Source organism: Amphiprion ocellaris, chromosome 10 (genome assembly GCF_022539595.1).
Source record: "Amphiprion ocellaris isolate individual 3 ecotype Okinawa chromosome 10, ASM2253959v1, whole genome shotgun sequence".
NCBI lineage: Eukaryota > Metazoa > Chordata > Actinopteri > Pomacentridae > Amphiprion > Amphiprion ocellaris.
In genome coordinates, this window is record NC_072775.1 from 4,167,679 (window position 1) to 4,184,744 (window position 17,066).

General features: G+C 36.9%; 1 protein-coding gene and 1 non-coding gene across 2 annotated transcripts; one reads left to right on the top strand and one right to left on the bottom strand.

The window, feature by feature from the left end:
• Positions 1-2,795: 2,795 nt before the first annotated feature.
• dars2 (aspartyl-tRNA synthetase 2, mitochondrial) lies at positions 2,796-15,538 on the top strand. Its single transcript, XM_055014287.1, has 18 exons — positions 2,796-3,271; positions 3,677-3,776; positions 4,203-4,269; positions 4,465-4,566; positions 5,475-5,570; positions 5,673-5,796; positions 5,952-5,998; positions 6,822-6,928; positions 8,622-8,691; positions 9,656-9,835; positions 10,929-11,036; positions 11,191-11,253; positions 11,520-11,672; positions 11,765-11,983; positions 12,086-12,196; positions 12,882-12,957; positions 15,042-15,225; positions 15,421-15,538. The coding sequence occupies exons 1-18, from the start codon at positions 3,097-3,099 to the stop codon at positions 15,536-15,538; spliced, it is 2,100 nt and encodes a 699-aa protein (XP_054870262.1). The 5' UTR covers positions 2,796-3,096.
• On the bottom strand, positions 5,235-5,306 carry trnae-uuc (transfer RNA glutamic acid (anticodon UUC)). The gene has a single exon. It is a non-coding gene; the product is annotated as a tRNA-Glu (tRNA).
• Positions 15,539-17,066: the final 1,528 nt, after the last annotated feature.

Below are 17,066 nucleotides of genomic sequence, written 5' to 3' on the forward strand. Positions count from 1 at the left end.
CACTCTTATATACTTTATGAGTCACAGAAACCTCCTCCTGCATCGCCTCTTTGCTTCTTCTTCTCCTCCTATTGGACTCTTGGCTTCTGCTTTTAATCTTAGAGACACTCCCACCTTTGGATCTGCATCCTCCTGTAGTTTTCCATCTTTACAATATCGTAAGTAATGTCATAGCAATCATCTATTGTCAATATTTCTGGTTTTTGCCACTTTCTACTCATGGCTGCAGTTAAAATTTTAATAGACAACTAAAATTAGAGGTCGTCTTATCTGATGGCATGTCACCAAGATCTGTAGTTTAAATGGAAAGTCCAAACAAACACCCAGTAAAAATTGTACGCCTTGTTTAGCTCGATCGGATGTGCTTGATTCCTGTCTTTGTGCAACATTGAAATGTTCGTTAGTACAGTGTTGCTCCACTTCCCCTGCAATATTTGCTCTTCATTAAGCTGAGAAGTTAGAAAGAAATGTGGAAAAGCCTGTTTGTACTGGTCATAGAGAGCCATTTGCATTTATTGTGACAGGGTCAAGTAAAGTCCATCCACAGGAGAGGAGAACTAAACAAGATCAAGCTGCTTTTAGCTACTATTTCATGATATTTATAATAAAACAGCATATAGACAGATAACATGTAAGGAATATTAGCAGCTCAGTGCAAGTGTAGCCACTGCTAGCATGCTTTGGAGTTGGATAAAACTCTATCTGTATATAAACACAATATAAAATGTGTATAATCGACACGTATATATAGTAATACCTATATGCAGGATGTATACATATATGCAATAGTACACTTATGCTTATCATAAATACTGGTTTGTTTTTTATGTTAAGTTTTAGTTTGAGATGCACAACGTTGTTTGCTTCATCGCTGCTACCGGCTTTAAAATGAATTATTAGTGCCAATCCAACAGGAACAGCGCCAGGATGATAAGAGGAAGTCGACTCATGCTGACTTATGCCCAAATGTGTGCCAATGGATATTAGCCTTCATTTATTTATTGGACAGAACAAATATTCTGTGGGTGTGACTATTGTCATGGTCGTCATGGTGAAAACATCATGCAAAGCTGTTGGAGCAGGTGAAGTTTACAGTGGAGCTCTAGATTTCTGAAGCACATGATATAAAAGTGGTAAACTCTCACACTTAGTAAATCAGTTAATACTGAAGGTTGCAGCAAAGTCTGCAGCTGAATCGCGATTTGAATGTCAAGTGTGTGCTTAAGGCAGGATAAGAAAGCAGCACAGTTAAACAAAAATAAAGATAAATTGTCATCAGGGAGAGTGAGTGTTCAAATCTAAACCCAGGGTAAAAACAAAGTCAAAAATGTGGGCGATGATGCATGCAGTTTCACATTAAAAGTGCCACGTGTTGTTAAAATTCAGACGTAAAACGATTATCATGAATATTACAGTAATATTTTGGATGCAATACATCTTTTCAAACTATCATTTGTTAGTTAGAAATGACTATTTGGGTGAAATAAACCTTTAACAATGTAAATATTTGGACAAAAAATAGTATTTGGATGGAATGTGGGCACACTTTAGTGATCACACTCTTCAGTTGGTGTGGCTGTCGTGAAAAACTAGGATCCTGAAAGTGTGGTCCTGAAACTGCACCCTTGTAATATTAGATAGAATCTGTTCAGTTAATACTCTTTTCCTCAGATACTCCATCACAGCTGTAAGTGCTTCCTGCTACATTTAAAAATAATTCTTTGATATGATTTCCCGTCTGTCCTCTGCAGATTAATCCCAGTGGAATAAAACACAGAGCACAGTCTCTGAGAGTTGACACTGATCACAGTTGCCTCTTGGATGCTTTACTACTAATTTTAGTGCACTGTTTTACACATTATGTTCAGCTTTTAATCTGGTCATTATTCTTCAGTCTATTGGATCAAAAACAAATTGCTTTACTCATTCTTGAATGTATAAAACATAGTTGAGTACGTTCTTCTTCCCAACTGGCTGCCCGGAGTTTTATTGCAGGTACATTTGCACTGCCGCCAGGATCACAGTTTTAATAGTAATAATGAAAATATTAATATAAATCTCTGTTTATCTTGCCGTGGGTATTTCTAGCTCTGAAGCTACGTGAGTCTGATATGAGATTACTGCAATTTGTTCTTACTGCTGTCAAAATACTTACTCACAAGGATAATTTGGATTCATTTCCATTTTGTTTAACTTTAATTCGTCAGATCACTTTGCAGTTTCCCAACCTAAAAATTTGGGTTAGGTAGTTTATTTTGCGTTGTATGCACAGAAGGGATAAATTAAGCTTCACCCTGCAAGTTGACAGGACTGTTTTCATGGGTTTGTTACATTATGAGAACGAGTTGGATTATCACAGAAAAAAATATATTAATTTACATGGTGACTATTAAAACAAACAAACAGAGAAAAACGGGCCAAAACTGTAAATTACATCCACATCAAAATCAGTATTGTTATAAATGGTAGTTTATTCTTTCACATTGTGTGACTATAAAATTACAATTTAACTTCATTTAAATCAGCGAAAATACCATTATTTTACAGATATTTGTATATTTGTATGTACATATTAAAGACTGAAAAAAGTTACAGTAAGTACCATTTTACAAATCTTCTCTGTTTTGTTAAATTACTGATAATAACTAATGAAATCGTTGCTTGTTAACTGTTTAAAAAAAGTTCGATTATCAACAGAGGGAGTCTTCCGCTCGATCACGTCTCACATCGACTGCTTTGGTCCTAACGTCATGACGTCACACCTACTTACGCAGCTCTGATTCCTACACTAACGGATGAACGTTGGTGATAGACGCCGAGGCACCGCGGCTCATCCACATGAGCAGGAAGTCTCGAAAACGGCCAGGACCGGGACGACCGAGATGCGGAACCGGGACCAGAAGAGCTCGGTGGTGACTCGGTGAACAGTATCCGGCTGTCGGTCTTTGTCCTCCGGCTTAATTAAGGCGTCATAATTAACATGAACGTAATTAGCATTTAGCTGTGTTTGCTACAGGCTGCTTCTCAGTTATGACGGTTAGAGCGTTAAATAACAGGACTTCAGCTCCGTGTTTTAGGGTTTGTTTATGAGAGAAAATGGCAGCAAACAGCAGGTTTGTGCTTCGGAGGCTGTTTAGCGGACTCAGAGCTGTCAGTGTTCGGTGTCGGAGCTCCGCTTCGACCTCCAGTCAAGGACGGCAGCTACTGAGAGCTCAGACCAGACATGTGAGCTGCTCGACCGGACTGAACGGAGCTGCTGCTGCCTCCACAGGTACTGGAGGGATTCAGCACTAATGAGAGATCTACTGTCGTCTGACAACTAAAATCACTTAAATATAGCATTAATTTACATGATGACTGTGGAAAAAACGTGCCCAAACTACACATGATGAAAAAAATCTGTCTTTTTTCTAATAGTGATTTGTTTTTTCACAGTATGTGACTATAAAATTACAGTTTACTCTATTTTAATCTGCTAAAAAATATATATAATTTACTATTTGGTGTAATTTGAATTTAAAAACAATATATTAAGAACTGAAAATGGTGATTTTTTTTGTTTTGTCAAATATAGATGGTATTTAGTAAAATAAAATAGTGTTAACTGTTAATATCAGTAAAACCTGATAGCTCTTTGAGTAACTAAAAGTGTAATTTTTTTCTATTTTGTCATCAGGTCTCAGCAGTTTGTCCTTTAGGAGTCACACCTGTGGAGAACTGAGATCCGACCATGTGGGAGAGAAAGTTACTCTGTGTGGTTGGGTCCAATACCTCAGGTATTACTGCTGCTGAACATCAGAAAAAAAATCATTAGTCCATTAATCAGATGGAGATCTGTCAGAAAATTAATCTTCAACTGTTCTGATTAATTCAAAAAGTCTTTTTAAGCAAAATTGCCAAATATTTGCTCAGTTTTGATGATAAGCATGCAAAAACAACAATAAATTGGTGTTATTGAGATTTTCCACTGTTATAAACCAAAGTACAATCTGCAGCACAAGTGAGTAAACTTCTGCGCAAAATCACATAAATGATTTCAAACTGTACTATCTCTCAGTAACTGCATTATTTCCTCCTGAATAGTCACTGAAATCAAACGCTTTGGAAGGACTGTATCAGTCAGTCAGTTAGTTAAATTAAAGGTTTTGGTGTCACCAGAGTCAGGAAGAATCGTCCTAATAATCTGTTTCTGTCTCCAACAGACAAGACCTGTTTGTCATCCTTCGAGATTTCAGCGGCTTGACACAAGTTTTAATTCCTCAGGAAGAAGTAGGGAAGAAAATATTTAAACGCCACAACACATTCCATTACTATTATCATGACTAATCAAATTTTGTTAATAATTTTAATAATAATAACTATTTCCAGCACAGAGACACTGAATGCACAGCTTTCAAAATGCAAGGACACAATGTAAAACCGTTTATATCACAGAAATTTTGAATTTTTTTGGTTTTTTTTAAGTCTGCAAGTAATTTGAAAGCAGTGCTGTGTGACCTGACAGTTGAGTCTGTCGTCAAGGTTACGGGAACAGTCAGAAGACGACCAGCAGGACAAGAGAACAAGGTTTGTGTGTAATATTGTAATATTTATTAAGACGTTTATTCTTCTTTTTACTTTAAGTATGTACTGTTACTTACAAAGTATGCAAATTTTAATGCAGCATACAAATAAATGAGACATACTATTCCATCATAATATTGTGTATTAAACACAGATCGTTGTAGTCTGTAGTGTGAAATTATGTTCTTGGGGGTTCAAGCTTTTTAATACAAGACACTGCAACATGTGTTACGTATCTGTTCAGAGGATTGTGGGTCAACATGGCCTGAAAATACTTCTTTGTGTACTTTTTGTATTGTGCTTTTATTGTGACCTATTGTTTTATGTTTTATTTTTTTTCAATCTGCCTAGAGACTGCGGATGTAAATTAGCATTGTTGCCATAATCCAACATATTTACATCTATTGCTGACTAAATAGACGTTCATTAATGTGCACTGTCCCTGTCAAATAAAGAAAAAAATGAATGAAAGCAGGCTGGATTGCATACTGCAAAATTCAGATAAATGTGGTGTGACATCTGGGTGTTTCTGGCAGGTTCCATACTGGGATGATGACACAGAAAGTACTGCTACAAGTTGACAAGACTGGTTCCAGAGATTTGTTTTGTGTTCCGAATACATGTTTTTGAGATTGTCATTGATAACTTGAGTGGAAATTATTAAATGTTTATTCCCATACCGGGAGTCGAACCCGGGCCACCTGGGTGAAAACCAGGAATCCTAACCGCTAGACCATATGGGACTGTGTTCTGACTAGTGAAGCCAAGTTTTCCAACAGCAGTGAAACTGAGAACTATTGGTGCATTTTAAGGGATTTTTAGTTGATATTCTGAAACTTTAGATGTTTAGTAAATCTCAGAAGCTGTTGTTTCTCATTCTGAACTTTCTTACTCTGCTGTGTTCCAATCAGACGATGCCAACAGGAGAAATAGAAGTCCTCGCTGCGGATGTGCAAGTTTTCAATGTTTGCCAGAAGCTGCCTTTTGAAATTAAAGACTTTGTCAAAGTAAGTGTTAATGTTACACGTATGTGCACTGTTGAGCCCGTTTTCTTTTTCAGTTTTTAGCAGTGTGGATTGATTGACTGTGTTTGTTTTTTCTTTGTGCAGAAGTCTGAGTCTTTGCGGATGCAGTATCGCTACCTGGACCTGAGGTCGTCGCAGATGCAGAAGAACCTCAGACTGAGATCTCAGCTGGTGATGAAGATGAGAGAATATCTCTGTAATGTGCACGGTGCGGCCAATAACAATCATTTTCTCTGCTGGCTTTTTCACTGTTTCAATAACATTTACAAGTGTTCTGTTGCTGATTGTTGGAAACTTGGTGCAGAATCCCGTCCCCTTCTGCTGTAACGTGTCCTGATTTGTGTGTTTTTCTCTAATTTGTAGGTTTTGTTGATGTGGAAACGCCCACTTTGTTCAAAAGAACACCAGGGGTAAGACTCTTCATAGGTGTTTTAGGGATTTTACATTTTTTAGAACAAACATTCACAAGGAAGAATTTATCTTAAAACTTTAGGAAAGGTCTTCCTGCTAGGAAATCTTTATAGTTTAGGGCAGGGGTGTCAAACAAAGAAAAAAGACGAAAACAAGACAAAATATTACAATGAGACAAAAAAAGAAAAGCAAGTAACAAAATGACAAAAAATGAGACAAATGACATGAAACAAAACAAAAGAGATAAAAAATTTGGCAAAAAAGTTACAAAGTGACAAAAAAAATGGACAACTGACACAAATGAGACCAAAAATGACAAAAGCGAGAAACAAAATGATGAAAAAGTAGACAACACAAGCGAGACAAAAAGGAAATACAAAAACTAGAAACAAAATGACAAAAACATGAGAAAAATGACAAAAGTCAGACAAAAAAACAACAAAAACGACACAGAATGACAATGAGCAATCTAGTATTTTGCTTTATGATGAAAACAACTTGTCATGGTCTAGAAATTATTTTAAATTTATAGTCTTACAAATTTACAATTTGCAGTTAATGTCTTCTCTGTAATTTCTACACTTTACAAAGTCGTCCAATGGGCCGGATTGGACTCTCTGGAGGGCCGGTTTTGGCCCGTTGGCCACATGTTTGACACCCCTGGTTTAGATAATCTCGTGTTGTCTGACTTTAGTTACATGTAATAAAACCATCTGTTTTTTAGACTTAATGGTGTAAGTTTTGTTTGTCACAGACTAAACCAGTATCATTCCTGATATTTTAATGAGCCTCAGATGTTCTACACTTGTGTGTGTTTTTCAGGGAGCCAAAGAGTTTGTGGTTCCCTCCAGAGAGCCTGGTCTATTTTACTCTTTACCTCAGAGTCCGCAGCAGTTTAAACAGCTTCTGATGGTGGCCGGCGTCGACAGGTGAGTGAAGCTTCAGCGGAGGTCACAGGACGCCGACAGGAGGTGAACATAGTGGAGCATTTAGCAGTGAAAGAACCAGATGTTTCCCTCAGGAGTTGATAGAGACCAAAAACAGAGCAGGTGTTTATGCAACCCAACCTCAACTTCATGATAATGTTGTTCAAAAATGTTTGCTGGGGCTATGAGGAGATGATCAGGGTGGAAAAAGTACTAGAAAATCGTACTTATGAAAAGATAATGTTACTTTAAAGACAGTGGACTGAATGAGAAGTAAAATTCTGTCATTCCGTCTTTTGCCAGCGAAAATAAACTTCATGTTCATTCTTCAGATGGAGAGCCAGAGTTGCTCTTTTGTATTGTTATAAATCTTATTTTAGCTTGCTTTTTTATTTTTAGTAATGCATCGTACTTATATCCTATTAATTTTTCACTACACGCTGTATTTATTGTCCTGTTACAGATTTAGTTTTTTTTTTTTTCAAGAATTTCCTATGGGATTAAAAAGTTCTATCATATTCTTACCTTATGCCAGTAAACAGACATCTACAACCGGTGCGTACGGCACATTATTAACTAGAAAAGCACTCAGAGAATGCAGCACTCCACCAAGGCTGCTCAGGTGTTGTGTTATTTCTGATGGACAAATCCTTAATCAGTCCTCAGTGGTGGATTTGTAGTAGGATCACAATCATGTGATCATCAGCAGGCAGCTGATGTAGTGTTCACTTGTTGTCATGGTTACAATGACGCAGTGCCGCTATCTCGCAATTATACAGAAATGTTTAACTAATCTCCACATTTGTCCAAAATTATTAGAAATTTGTCCTGAACTTACTCAAAGAAATGCTCTTTTCCTGTTCACAATCTGTCCAAAATGAGTTAAACATCTAGGACGGCTTAGAAGGGTTCCAAAAATGACTAAAAATAACAAAAACACGTCCAAAATTACTCTAATTTGACCTCATAAAATAAATATGTTGTCTAAATGTCAAAATTTGTCAAAAAATGACCCAAAATATGTGCAAAATGACTAGAAATTACTCAAATTTGACCAGAACTTGCTAAGAAAAATCCTCCTTAACTCTTCAAAACCTGTCCAAAATTAGTTAATTGTCTAGGATGGCTGAGAAGGGTTAAAAAAAAACTTACTAAAAATGCTTCCAAAATGACTTTAACATGTCTTCAAACTATTCAAATTTCCTTTATAAAGTAGGAATTATTCACAGTTACAGTTTTATAAACAACTAATCTGGCTCCTTTGTTGTATTCAGTTCTTGCACAATCAACACGTGACTTTTGTTTTTGCTTTGTAATGATTACGCTTTCAAAATAGAGTACAAAGTACAAAAGCGCTGAAAACAACACAGTGATAAGAGTGAATGTAAATCTTTCCATCCTCCGTCAAGATAATGAGCAGTGACTGGACGAAATACTCATTTGTTTTTATCTAAGTGAGCTATTGGTGCCAAAATGTCAGTTACAAGGTAAAGTCAAAGCAGGGTGACAGTTACATAAATAGAGGGGAGTCATAAAGTTATACTACATCAACAGTTAACTACCTGCTTCTGGTCAGACTAGTAAGGCTGTAGAGTCTTACCAGGTTTGACTGAGGGTGTATTTACTGCTTCTAATTTTGACTTTTAAGCAAAAGATTGTCCCAACCAACAGTCTGTCTCCTCCTTGTCTGTGGCAGGTACTTCCAGATAGCTCGCTGCTACAGAGATGAAGGCTCCAAGCCAGACAGGCAGCCTGAGTTCACCCAGGTGAGACAGAGCAGGAACACACCCTACAATCACACGTTTAAACCCTGTGGCAACTTGTAGCTGGAACAGTCAGGATTCACCACCACAGTTAAGTAAATGTTTGTTCCCATACCGGGAGTTGACCCCAGGCTGTCTGGGTGAAAACCAGGAATCCTAACCACTAGACCATGTGGGACTGTGTTCTGTGAAGGTAACTTTTCCAACAGATGATATAAGCAGTGTGATTGAGAACTTTCAGTGCATTTTAAGGGATTTTGGGGGGATATCTGTACATGTTCTGACAAAATTTTTGATTTCAAATGACTTAATTGATGTAAGCTTTCCTTGTTCCAGTACTTTCTGAAAATGTTCACATTTAATGAATTATTTTTTTACAAAACTTTATGTACAACTTGAAATTTCTTAAGAAAAATAAGTGAAATTCCAACAAAATTATGCCTCATTTTATCATTTGTGCATTACAACTTTCAGATCACAGTGTCTACGAAGGAACAAAACATTTAGTTGCAGGTATCTGGAACTGAACAATGCACTATTCCACAACTTGTCAGGATCTAGAAATGTTTTTAAATTTACAGTAATTTCTACATCTGTGTAGTAATCCTGACCACCTGAACTAACACACTGCACAAACTAAAGTGGAAACTAGTAAGGCAGGTTAAGTTGGCCTTGTAAATGTATAAAATTTATACATTAAAATGCAGAAAAGTTGTGGCAGCGCATCAACAATAGGGTTCCACCAAACCAACCTCTGTCATACTGAAGCTGCTGACTCACATTATATCACACAATGTTCAGTATCTTTAAATATTTTCACAGGAAGTATTCAGTTTCACGTCTGTAATTTTTACACTTTGCAAAGTGGGGCTGTAAGTTTGACACCCCTGCTTTAGACGTTTACTTAAGCAGCCGAGATCAATGTGTTTCTGAATAGTTTGGATTAAACTGTCCTTGTCTCTCCCAGGTGGACGTAGAGATGTCTTTTGTGGACCAGGCAGGTATCATGTCCCTGGTGGAGGGTTTGCTGCATCACTCCTGGCCTGCAGAGAAAGGTCCCATTAAGGTTCCTTTCCAGGTTATGAAATATGAAGAGGCCATGAGGGACTATGGGGTGGACAAACCTGACACCAGGTTCAGCATGAAGGTGAGTCACTTCTAATGGCTTAAAAGAACTGATGGATCAGTCTGTGCCAGTTCAGACAGAACTCTGAGTTCTGAGTTTACCTATTTGGTATTTGGAAAATAAAACTGGGTTCTATAAAATATTTTGGCTGAATTCTATGCGTTTATGTTTTCAGACGTGGGATTTTTTTGTATTTTTATCTTCAAAAGTTCAATATTTCCAGGAATAAAACTCCCACAACCATGACAAAATTATTTTAAGTGGTTTGTGATATCTGTTGAGTGATTCAGTTTCTCTGTTCAGTTTTCATTTCAAGTATATGTGTGGGAACATGTGGATTAATTTTAACATGAGGACATGATATATAGACCCTTATGCACACCAGTTTTTGTGGTCCTATGATTGAGTCCATATCACCAATTTGTCATGACAAAGCAATCTTGGCTTACAATACCTTCCACAAATCAAATCTTACTGATGTTAGAGGCTTCAAAAGTTGGTGAAACGTCGACCAAACACTGTAGTTTTAGTAAGAAATATGAGTACATCCATATGTGTACACTTACAGGAACTTTATGGTGTGGCAATACTACCCTCATTTGGAAATATTTCGCTTTTTCACGGGCCGATAATTACAACTTTAGCTTCTGCATTCGGTTATTTAGGATCTGCTGGAAGCAATTCTCACCTAGTTTCATAGCTTTCATAGCATTTTTGGAGATAATGAACCCTTAAAATGGCTTCTTAGGTAAGAGTTTTTTATTTGGAGTATGAAATACAAAAAATCCCAGATCTGAAAACCTATGAAGTTCTCAGAATTCAACCAGTATATTTTACCCAACATCACTTTGGGCCTCAAATAAGAAATAAATACAGTCTGAACTAAATCTGAGACTGTGCAGCAGCACGACTATCTGGAATATCATCGACTGACTCTAATTATTATTAGTATTGACTGTGGAATAAAGGGGCTGTGTTCACCAAAACAAACTGACTATAAAGAAATAATGCTGTTGAAGGCAGAAAATGATAGCACATCTGATGTGTTTACCTTTTATTTCTACACGTCTGTCTCCTTGTGTGAATCTCTGTCTTTCTTCTCGTTTCTGTCCAGCTGATTGACCTCAGTGATTTTTTCTCGTCCACGGAAATTGAATTCCTGAGATCAGCTCTCAGCCAACCAGGCGGCTCCGTTCAGACCCTCTGTGTTCCCAGTGGAGCAGTAAGAGCAAAACCTTTTCCTGTTGCAGAAAATATGGTAGAACATTACAGTTCTTAGTTTGGTACAAGAAAGAGACACAGAAAACAATAAGAAACTGTGTTTTGATTTTCTTGTCTGTGCCAAATGATGTTCTCTGTTGTGTGTTTGGTAACAGAAAGTTTTCACTGGGAAAGATTTGGAAGAACTGAAACAAACAGCCAAGACTCAGTTTGGACAGGTAGGTTTGTCTTTCCTCTTTTCCTCTTCCTTTACTTTGTTGTTTTGTGCTGTCCAGAAAAAGAAACATTCCTCCAAACAGCATGACTAAAACAATGTACATGGGAGCAGACTCACAGCAATCCAATATCAGCAACACAAACTAAACCATACAAGATGCTGTAGATGAGCAGCACCTCTCTGATGAATCTTTTAACCTCAAAATCGTCCCAAAGCTGTACCGCAGGAGTGTATTTTTTAATTCCTGTGTGTATGTTTCATCTGAAGGAGCTGAGCCTGGTGCAGCTCAGACCAGACGGGACTTTAAAGTCTCCTCTGAAGAAGCTGCTGTCGGCCTCCGTCACAGATAATCTGCTGAAGACCACTGAAGCCGAACCAGGAGACCTGCTGCTGATAGCGGCCGGCTCTGTCCACACTGTGGTGAGACATTTAGATGAGATGAGACTGATGAAGAGGAGAAGGTGGAAAGATAACACTGAATACATGTTCTTCTTTTGTCTTTCTGCTCTCAGCGCCCGTTGCTTGGTAATCTCCGCCTGCAGGCTGCTCAGCTTCTGGAGTCTCGTGGTGTTTCACTCCGCGACCATTCAGCCTTTCACTTCCTGTGGGTGGTGGACTTCCCTCTATTTGTGCCAAAGGAAGACGACCCGGAGGAGCTGGAGTCGGCTCATCATCCATTTACAGCTGCACTGCCAGAAGATGCTCACTTAATCTACACAGAGCCACACAAGGTGCTCCTATACTGCCTCTAAAATGGAGTTTTAGTTGTGTAGAAAGAAAAAAAAACAAATGTGAGATGCATCAGGTTTCATGGTGCGTTCTGGACTCCACAGGTTCGTGGTCAGCACTATGACCTGGTGTTGAACGGGTGTGAGATCGGAGGAGGCTCCATTCGGATCCATGATGCCTCAGAGCAGCTTCATGTCTTGAAGAATATCCTCAAGGTCAGTGGTGTGTCCATAGAAGAGAAGTTTTTCTCCACCTGGGTGTCAGCATTCAATATGTATTGATATGTATATTTAACCCTCCTGTTGTCCTCATTCACGGGCACCAAAAGTATTGTCTCCTTGTCTGAAAAATATTCAAAAATTCAACAAAACAAATTCCCCAAATTTCTGAAAATTTGCAAAACCTTCAGGAAGAAAATTCAAATAATTCTTTAAAAGTTTTCCTTAAAAGTTTTATTTTTAAAAAAAATCCCGCAAATTTGGCAAGAAAATTCTTGTAAATATTTTCAAAAAAATCGTAAAAATCTTCCAAAAAAAATCGTAAAAATATCTAAAGTGATTCCATATATATCAGTAAAACTTCTAATATTTTCTTTAAGAACATTCACATAAAAATCAACCAAAATCCAGCGAATTTCGCTGGATTTTGGTTGATTTTTTTTTTTTTTGTGAATGTTCTTAAGAAACATTTTTAATATTTCTTTTTTTTCCACCAAAAAATGTTCAAAAATTTCCCAAAAATGTTGAAAATGTGGACATCAGAAGTTTCACTGTGAAAATATTTTTTTCCCACATTTTCAAACATTAAACTGGGTCAATTTTGACCCGCAGGACGACACGAGGGTTAAATTTAGAAGATAGATTGCTGGTTGTAAATGGTTTCAACATCTTTTTACTCCAGGAGGATCCCAGTCTTCTCACACACCTGCTGGAGGCTCTGGCTTCAGGAGCACCGCCTCACGGAGGCATTGCTCTGGGTAAGAACAACATTGGAGTTGAATGCAGCATGCTGAGGTTTTCCCTGAGTTAGTTTAGCTCAACAACAAACATAAAGCATGCTTTCATTAATTTCCTTAAAACTGTTATTTAATCCTCACATGCATACCTTGAGTCATTAGTAACCCAGCACTGTTTCACAACCTGTGAAATTCACTTCCCCTGAAGAATGAATCTGTAAGGACGAGGTTTATGACAATAAAATGATAGAAAAGTTTAGAATTTATAACTTTGGCCACTTATAAAGAAAATGTCTTTGCTTTTGCATCCCTTCTGGCCCATAGCAGAATAATTTTGCAGTGGAAATCTCCTGACCCGCTGAAGGCCACAGTTTGGTTCAGCGAACTGGTGTTGTTTCTGAAATTGGAGAAAATAAAATGTTTCACCAGAGGATCATTTTGAAAATTCCATAAAATTTGGGACCTGTTGATTTTGTATTTCAATAGACCTAGCACTCTTCTGTAGGACCATATGGCCCCGACAGTGCCAGTGAACACAAAACACACATAGATAATGTATGATAATAATATTTGTTTGTGTGTATTTATTTATTTATTTATGTTTACTTATATGATTCGTTCTTTTCTTGATCATTTTGTTCGGTAGCATGTGGGAGGTATGGCTTGGAAGGTTGTTTCTGATTATTAATATGAGAAAAGTTATTCAAGACTTTGTATTTACTGTGTCTCACTCCTGTACCCTTTATCTTTTTCTTGAATAAAAAATATGTAGAAAAAAAAGAATTTATAACTTTTATCAGGCAGCAAGCCACACACACAAAAACATTTTTTAACCTTTTTTCTGCTGTAATTTTTTACACAGTTCACTGTTATTTCGAAGAGTTTCCCGGATTTGTTATATAACAGATAATAATCACAGAAAAGAGCATTAATTTACATGCCGATAACTTTAAAAAAATGTTCACATCGAAATTCTGTATTTTTACAAATAGGAAATTCATCATTTACAATATGTGTCCGTAAACTTACACAATTTTAACTGTGCTTTAATCAGCTAAAAATATAATTTTTATTTTACAGGTATTTACCCTTATTGTCTTATTTATGTATTTATTGCTTTATTCTTTTAACGTTGCAGTATTTCAAAATTCTTTAACATAATTTTCTGCCACCCTTGCTGCCATATTTTCTTTCTTTTTTTTTTTTTTATTAAACAAAGCATGCTAGTTGCTGAAAGTTATGTTCACAATCCAACCTCTGCTATTTAACCCTTGTGTCTTCCTGCGGGTCAAATTGACCCGCTTTAAAGTTTGAAAATGTAAATATAAAAATAAATAAATAAATAAATAAATAAATAAATATATATATATATATATATATATATATATATATATATATATATATATATATATATATATATATATATATATATATATATATATATATATATATATATATATATATATATGTATATATATATATATATTTTCACAGTGAAAGCTTCCACATTTTCAACATTTTTAGGAAATTATCGAACATTTTTTGGTGCAAATAAAGAAATGCTAAAAAAAATATTTCTTTCAGAACATTCAGAAAAAAATGTTCTTAAAGAAGATACTAGAACTTTTACTGATATATAGGGAATCACTTCAGATATTTTTAGGATTTTTTTGGAAGATTTTTATGAATTTTATTTTATTTTATTTTATTTATTTATTGCCAAATTTGGGGATTTTTTTTTTTTTTTAAATGAAACTTTTAAGGAATTTTTGCAAGTTTCTTCCTGAGGATTTTGCAAACTTTTATAAATTTGGGGAATTTTTTTTTTGCTGAATTTTTGGATTTTTTTCAGAGAAAGGAACAATATTTTTTGGTGCCCGTAAATGAAGACAACAGGAGGGTTACATATGGTAAAGGTTGTAGAGGGATCAGTGAACCACCACCTCTTTATGTTCTGCAGCTCAGTTATGCAAAAGTGGTGCAAACACTGTAGAAATTATATATGTAATAATGTCACTAGAAGTTTAAAAGCAGGATGACAGTGAGCTAAAACAAAAAAGGTGAAAGAGATTTAAATTTTTACATTGTCTTGTTCGTCCTTCCAGGTTTGGATCGACTGGTCTCCATCATGGTCGGGGCTCCCAGCATCCGTGATGTCATCGCATTCCCCAAGTCGTTCCGCGGTCACGACCTCATGAGCCGAGCACCTGACTCGGTATCTGAGGAGGAGCTGAAGCCGTATCATATCTCAGTCAAATGGCCAACTGAGCGAGGAGGAGGAGGAGGAGGAGGAGGAGGAGGAGGAGGAGGAGGAGGAGGAGGAGGAGGAGGAGGAGGAGGAGGAGGAGGAGGAGGAGGAGGAGGAGGAGGAGGAGGAGGAGGAGGAGGAGGAGGAGGAGAGGGCAAGTGAGGAGATTAAAGAGATCAAGAGACATCACATGAAGGGACAGCGTTTCCCAGATCTCTGTAACCGTGACAACCAAGAGGAGAGCGTAAGGACGAAGACTTGGGGACATGGGGACGACCAGCAGGCAGCGCAGACTGGAGACTGTTAAATCGCTGCCAGCTGGCTGGAAAAGACGAGGAGGAAGAGAGAATCTGAGGAGGAGGTGATGTTGTGACAGCATCTCAGTACTGATAGTTTGAGTTAAAAGAGAAAAAGTGGAAATCTGAATCACCAACAGGTTCAGCAGAGAAGAAAAGCTTCTTACCAAGTCTCAGCGGTAACACAAAGCCACTGTGTTTAAACTGATGCTGTATCTTCTTCATGATTTTGGTCGCTCATGTAGAGTTTCTATAAACCATGATCATGTTTCAATAACTTATAAATCTCTTCTTTCATTTGTTTGGGTCACACATTTCAGTTTCAGCTCTCAGTGATCATTTCTTGGGATGTAAACCAAACTCAGGCACACATGGAGCTTTATTATAGTTTATGTTCAAGTTTTATATGAACATGATTACTGATCAGCACTAAATGACATCTTTTAGGACTGAAAAATAAAGCGCAGAAGTGTCAAAAGCTGCATTTCCTCAAATGAGAACTTGAGGCTCACTCCAAAGTGAGTTTGTCCCTATAGGTCCTCATGTTAAAGTGTCCATCTTTACAGCAGAAATAATCATCTTTACAGCCTGGAACAATAACTAGTTTTAGTTTCTGTAGCTGAGTTTCTCATTCGTGGCAACTGTATGGGGATGAATTGTTATATAACTCACTTGTTTAAATTGTATTAAGGTTTAAAATTATAAATAATTAAGGCTATGCTTCAGAGCTGCTCTTCAGGAAACGTATTAGTGACATTACGGAGGGTTTGTCCACATTTATATACGGTTTACGATCAGCACTAGTATATTTTTAAAGGAGTGGATCACCACAATGATGGAAAAAATGTGTTTAGTCACCTCTTGTGGTGTAACATTGCATATTCAGAACAGTCACAAAGTAAAATATATAATAGTCTGACCTATCATATGTAGGCTTTGTGAGATTGCCATCAGGTTTTTCCTTCCATTCCGCTGTCGAAGTGTTACTGTTTTCAAAATCTTCTTCTCTACAGGAAACAACAACAACCTCCAGGCTAGTCACCTGTGTTGCTGAACATTTCAAGTTTTGCAGAGGATTTGCATCATGCAGGAAGGCAGCATGGCCAAATTTGACTTTTTTTTTTTTGTGAAGAAGCCATTTTCCTGTTGACTTGAATTTACCATCGACAGTGTTTTGAGGAGAAACAGAGAACAAAGAAATGCAAACAAACCAAAGTATTTTTCCCTCATAACAAAATGATAATGAAATGTTGCCAAACCATTCTGTAGTGCAGAATAACAGACTTATAAATATGTATTAACGCAGCCAAGTGTTGGTGAGAAGTGAGATTCAAAATCAGCTACATCTTCAAATTACTCAGGAAGTCTCTGTGTACTCGGGCAGCTTAAAAACAAACAAAAAAACACAACATAACATCACAAGTGAGTAAACCTGACACTTGTGCAAAAGCCCACCAAAACCACAAATCATAATAGAGATGAAAAATAAAAATACCATCATCATTTTAAAATTTATTTGGAATTTTTTATTACTTAATATGCAATTTTTTTCTTTCAAATAACATCAAATATCTTTAAATTTATTC

What these genes read in the sequence shown, in the direction of transcription:
- dars2 (XM_055014287.1), top strand. Translation starts at nt 3,097, where the DNA reads ATGGCAGCAAACAGCAGGTTTGTGCTTCGGAGGCTGTTTAGCGGACTC. An exon ending in ACACCAGGTTCAGCATGAAG is followed by an intron (nt 9,836 to 10,928) that starts GTGAGTCACTTC and finishes GTTTCTGTCCAG; the next exon opens with CTGATTGACCTCAGTGATTT. An exon ending in TCTTGAAGAATATCCTCAAG is followed by an intron (nt 12,197 to 12,881) that starts GTCAGTGGTGTG and finishes TTTTTACTCCAG; the next exon opens with GAGGATCCCAGTCTTCTCAC.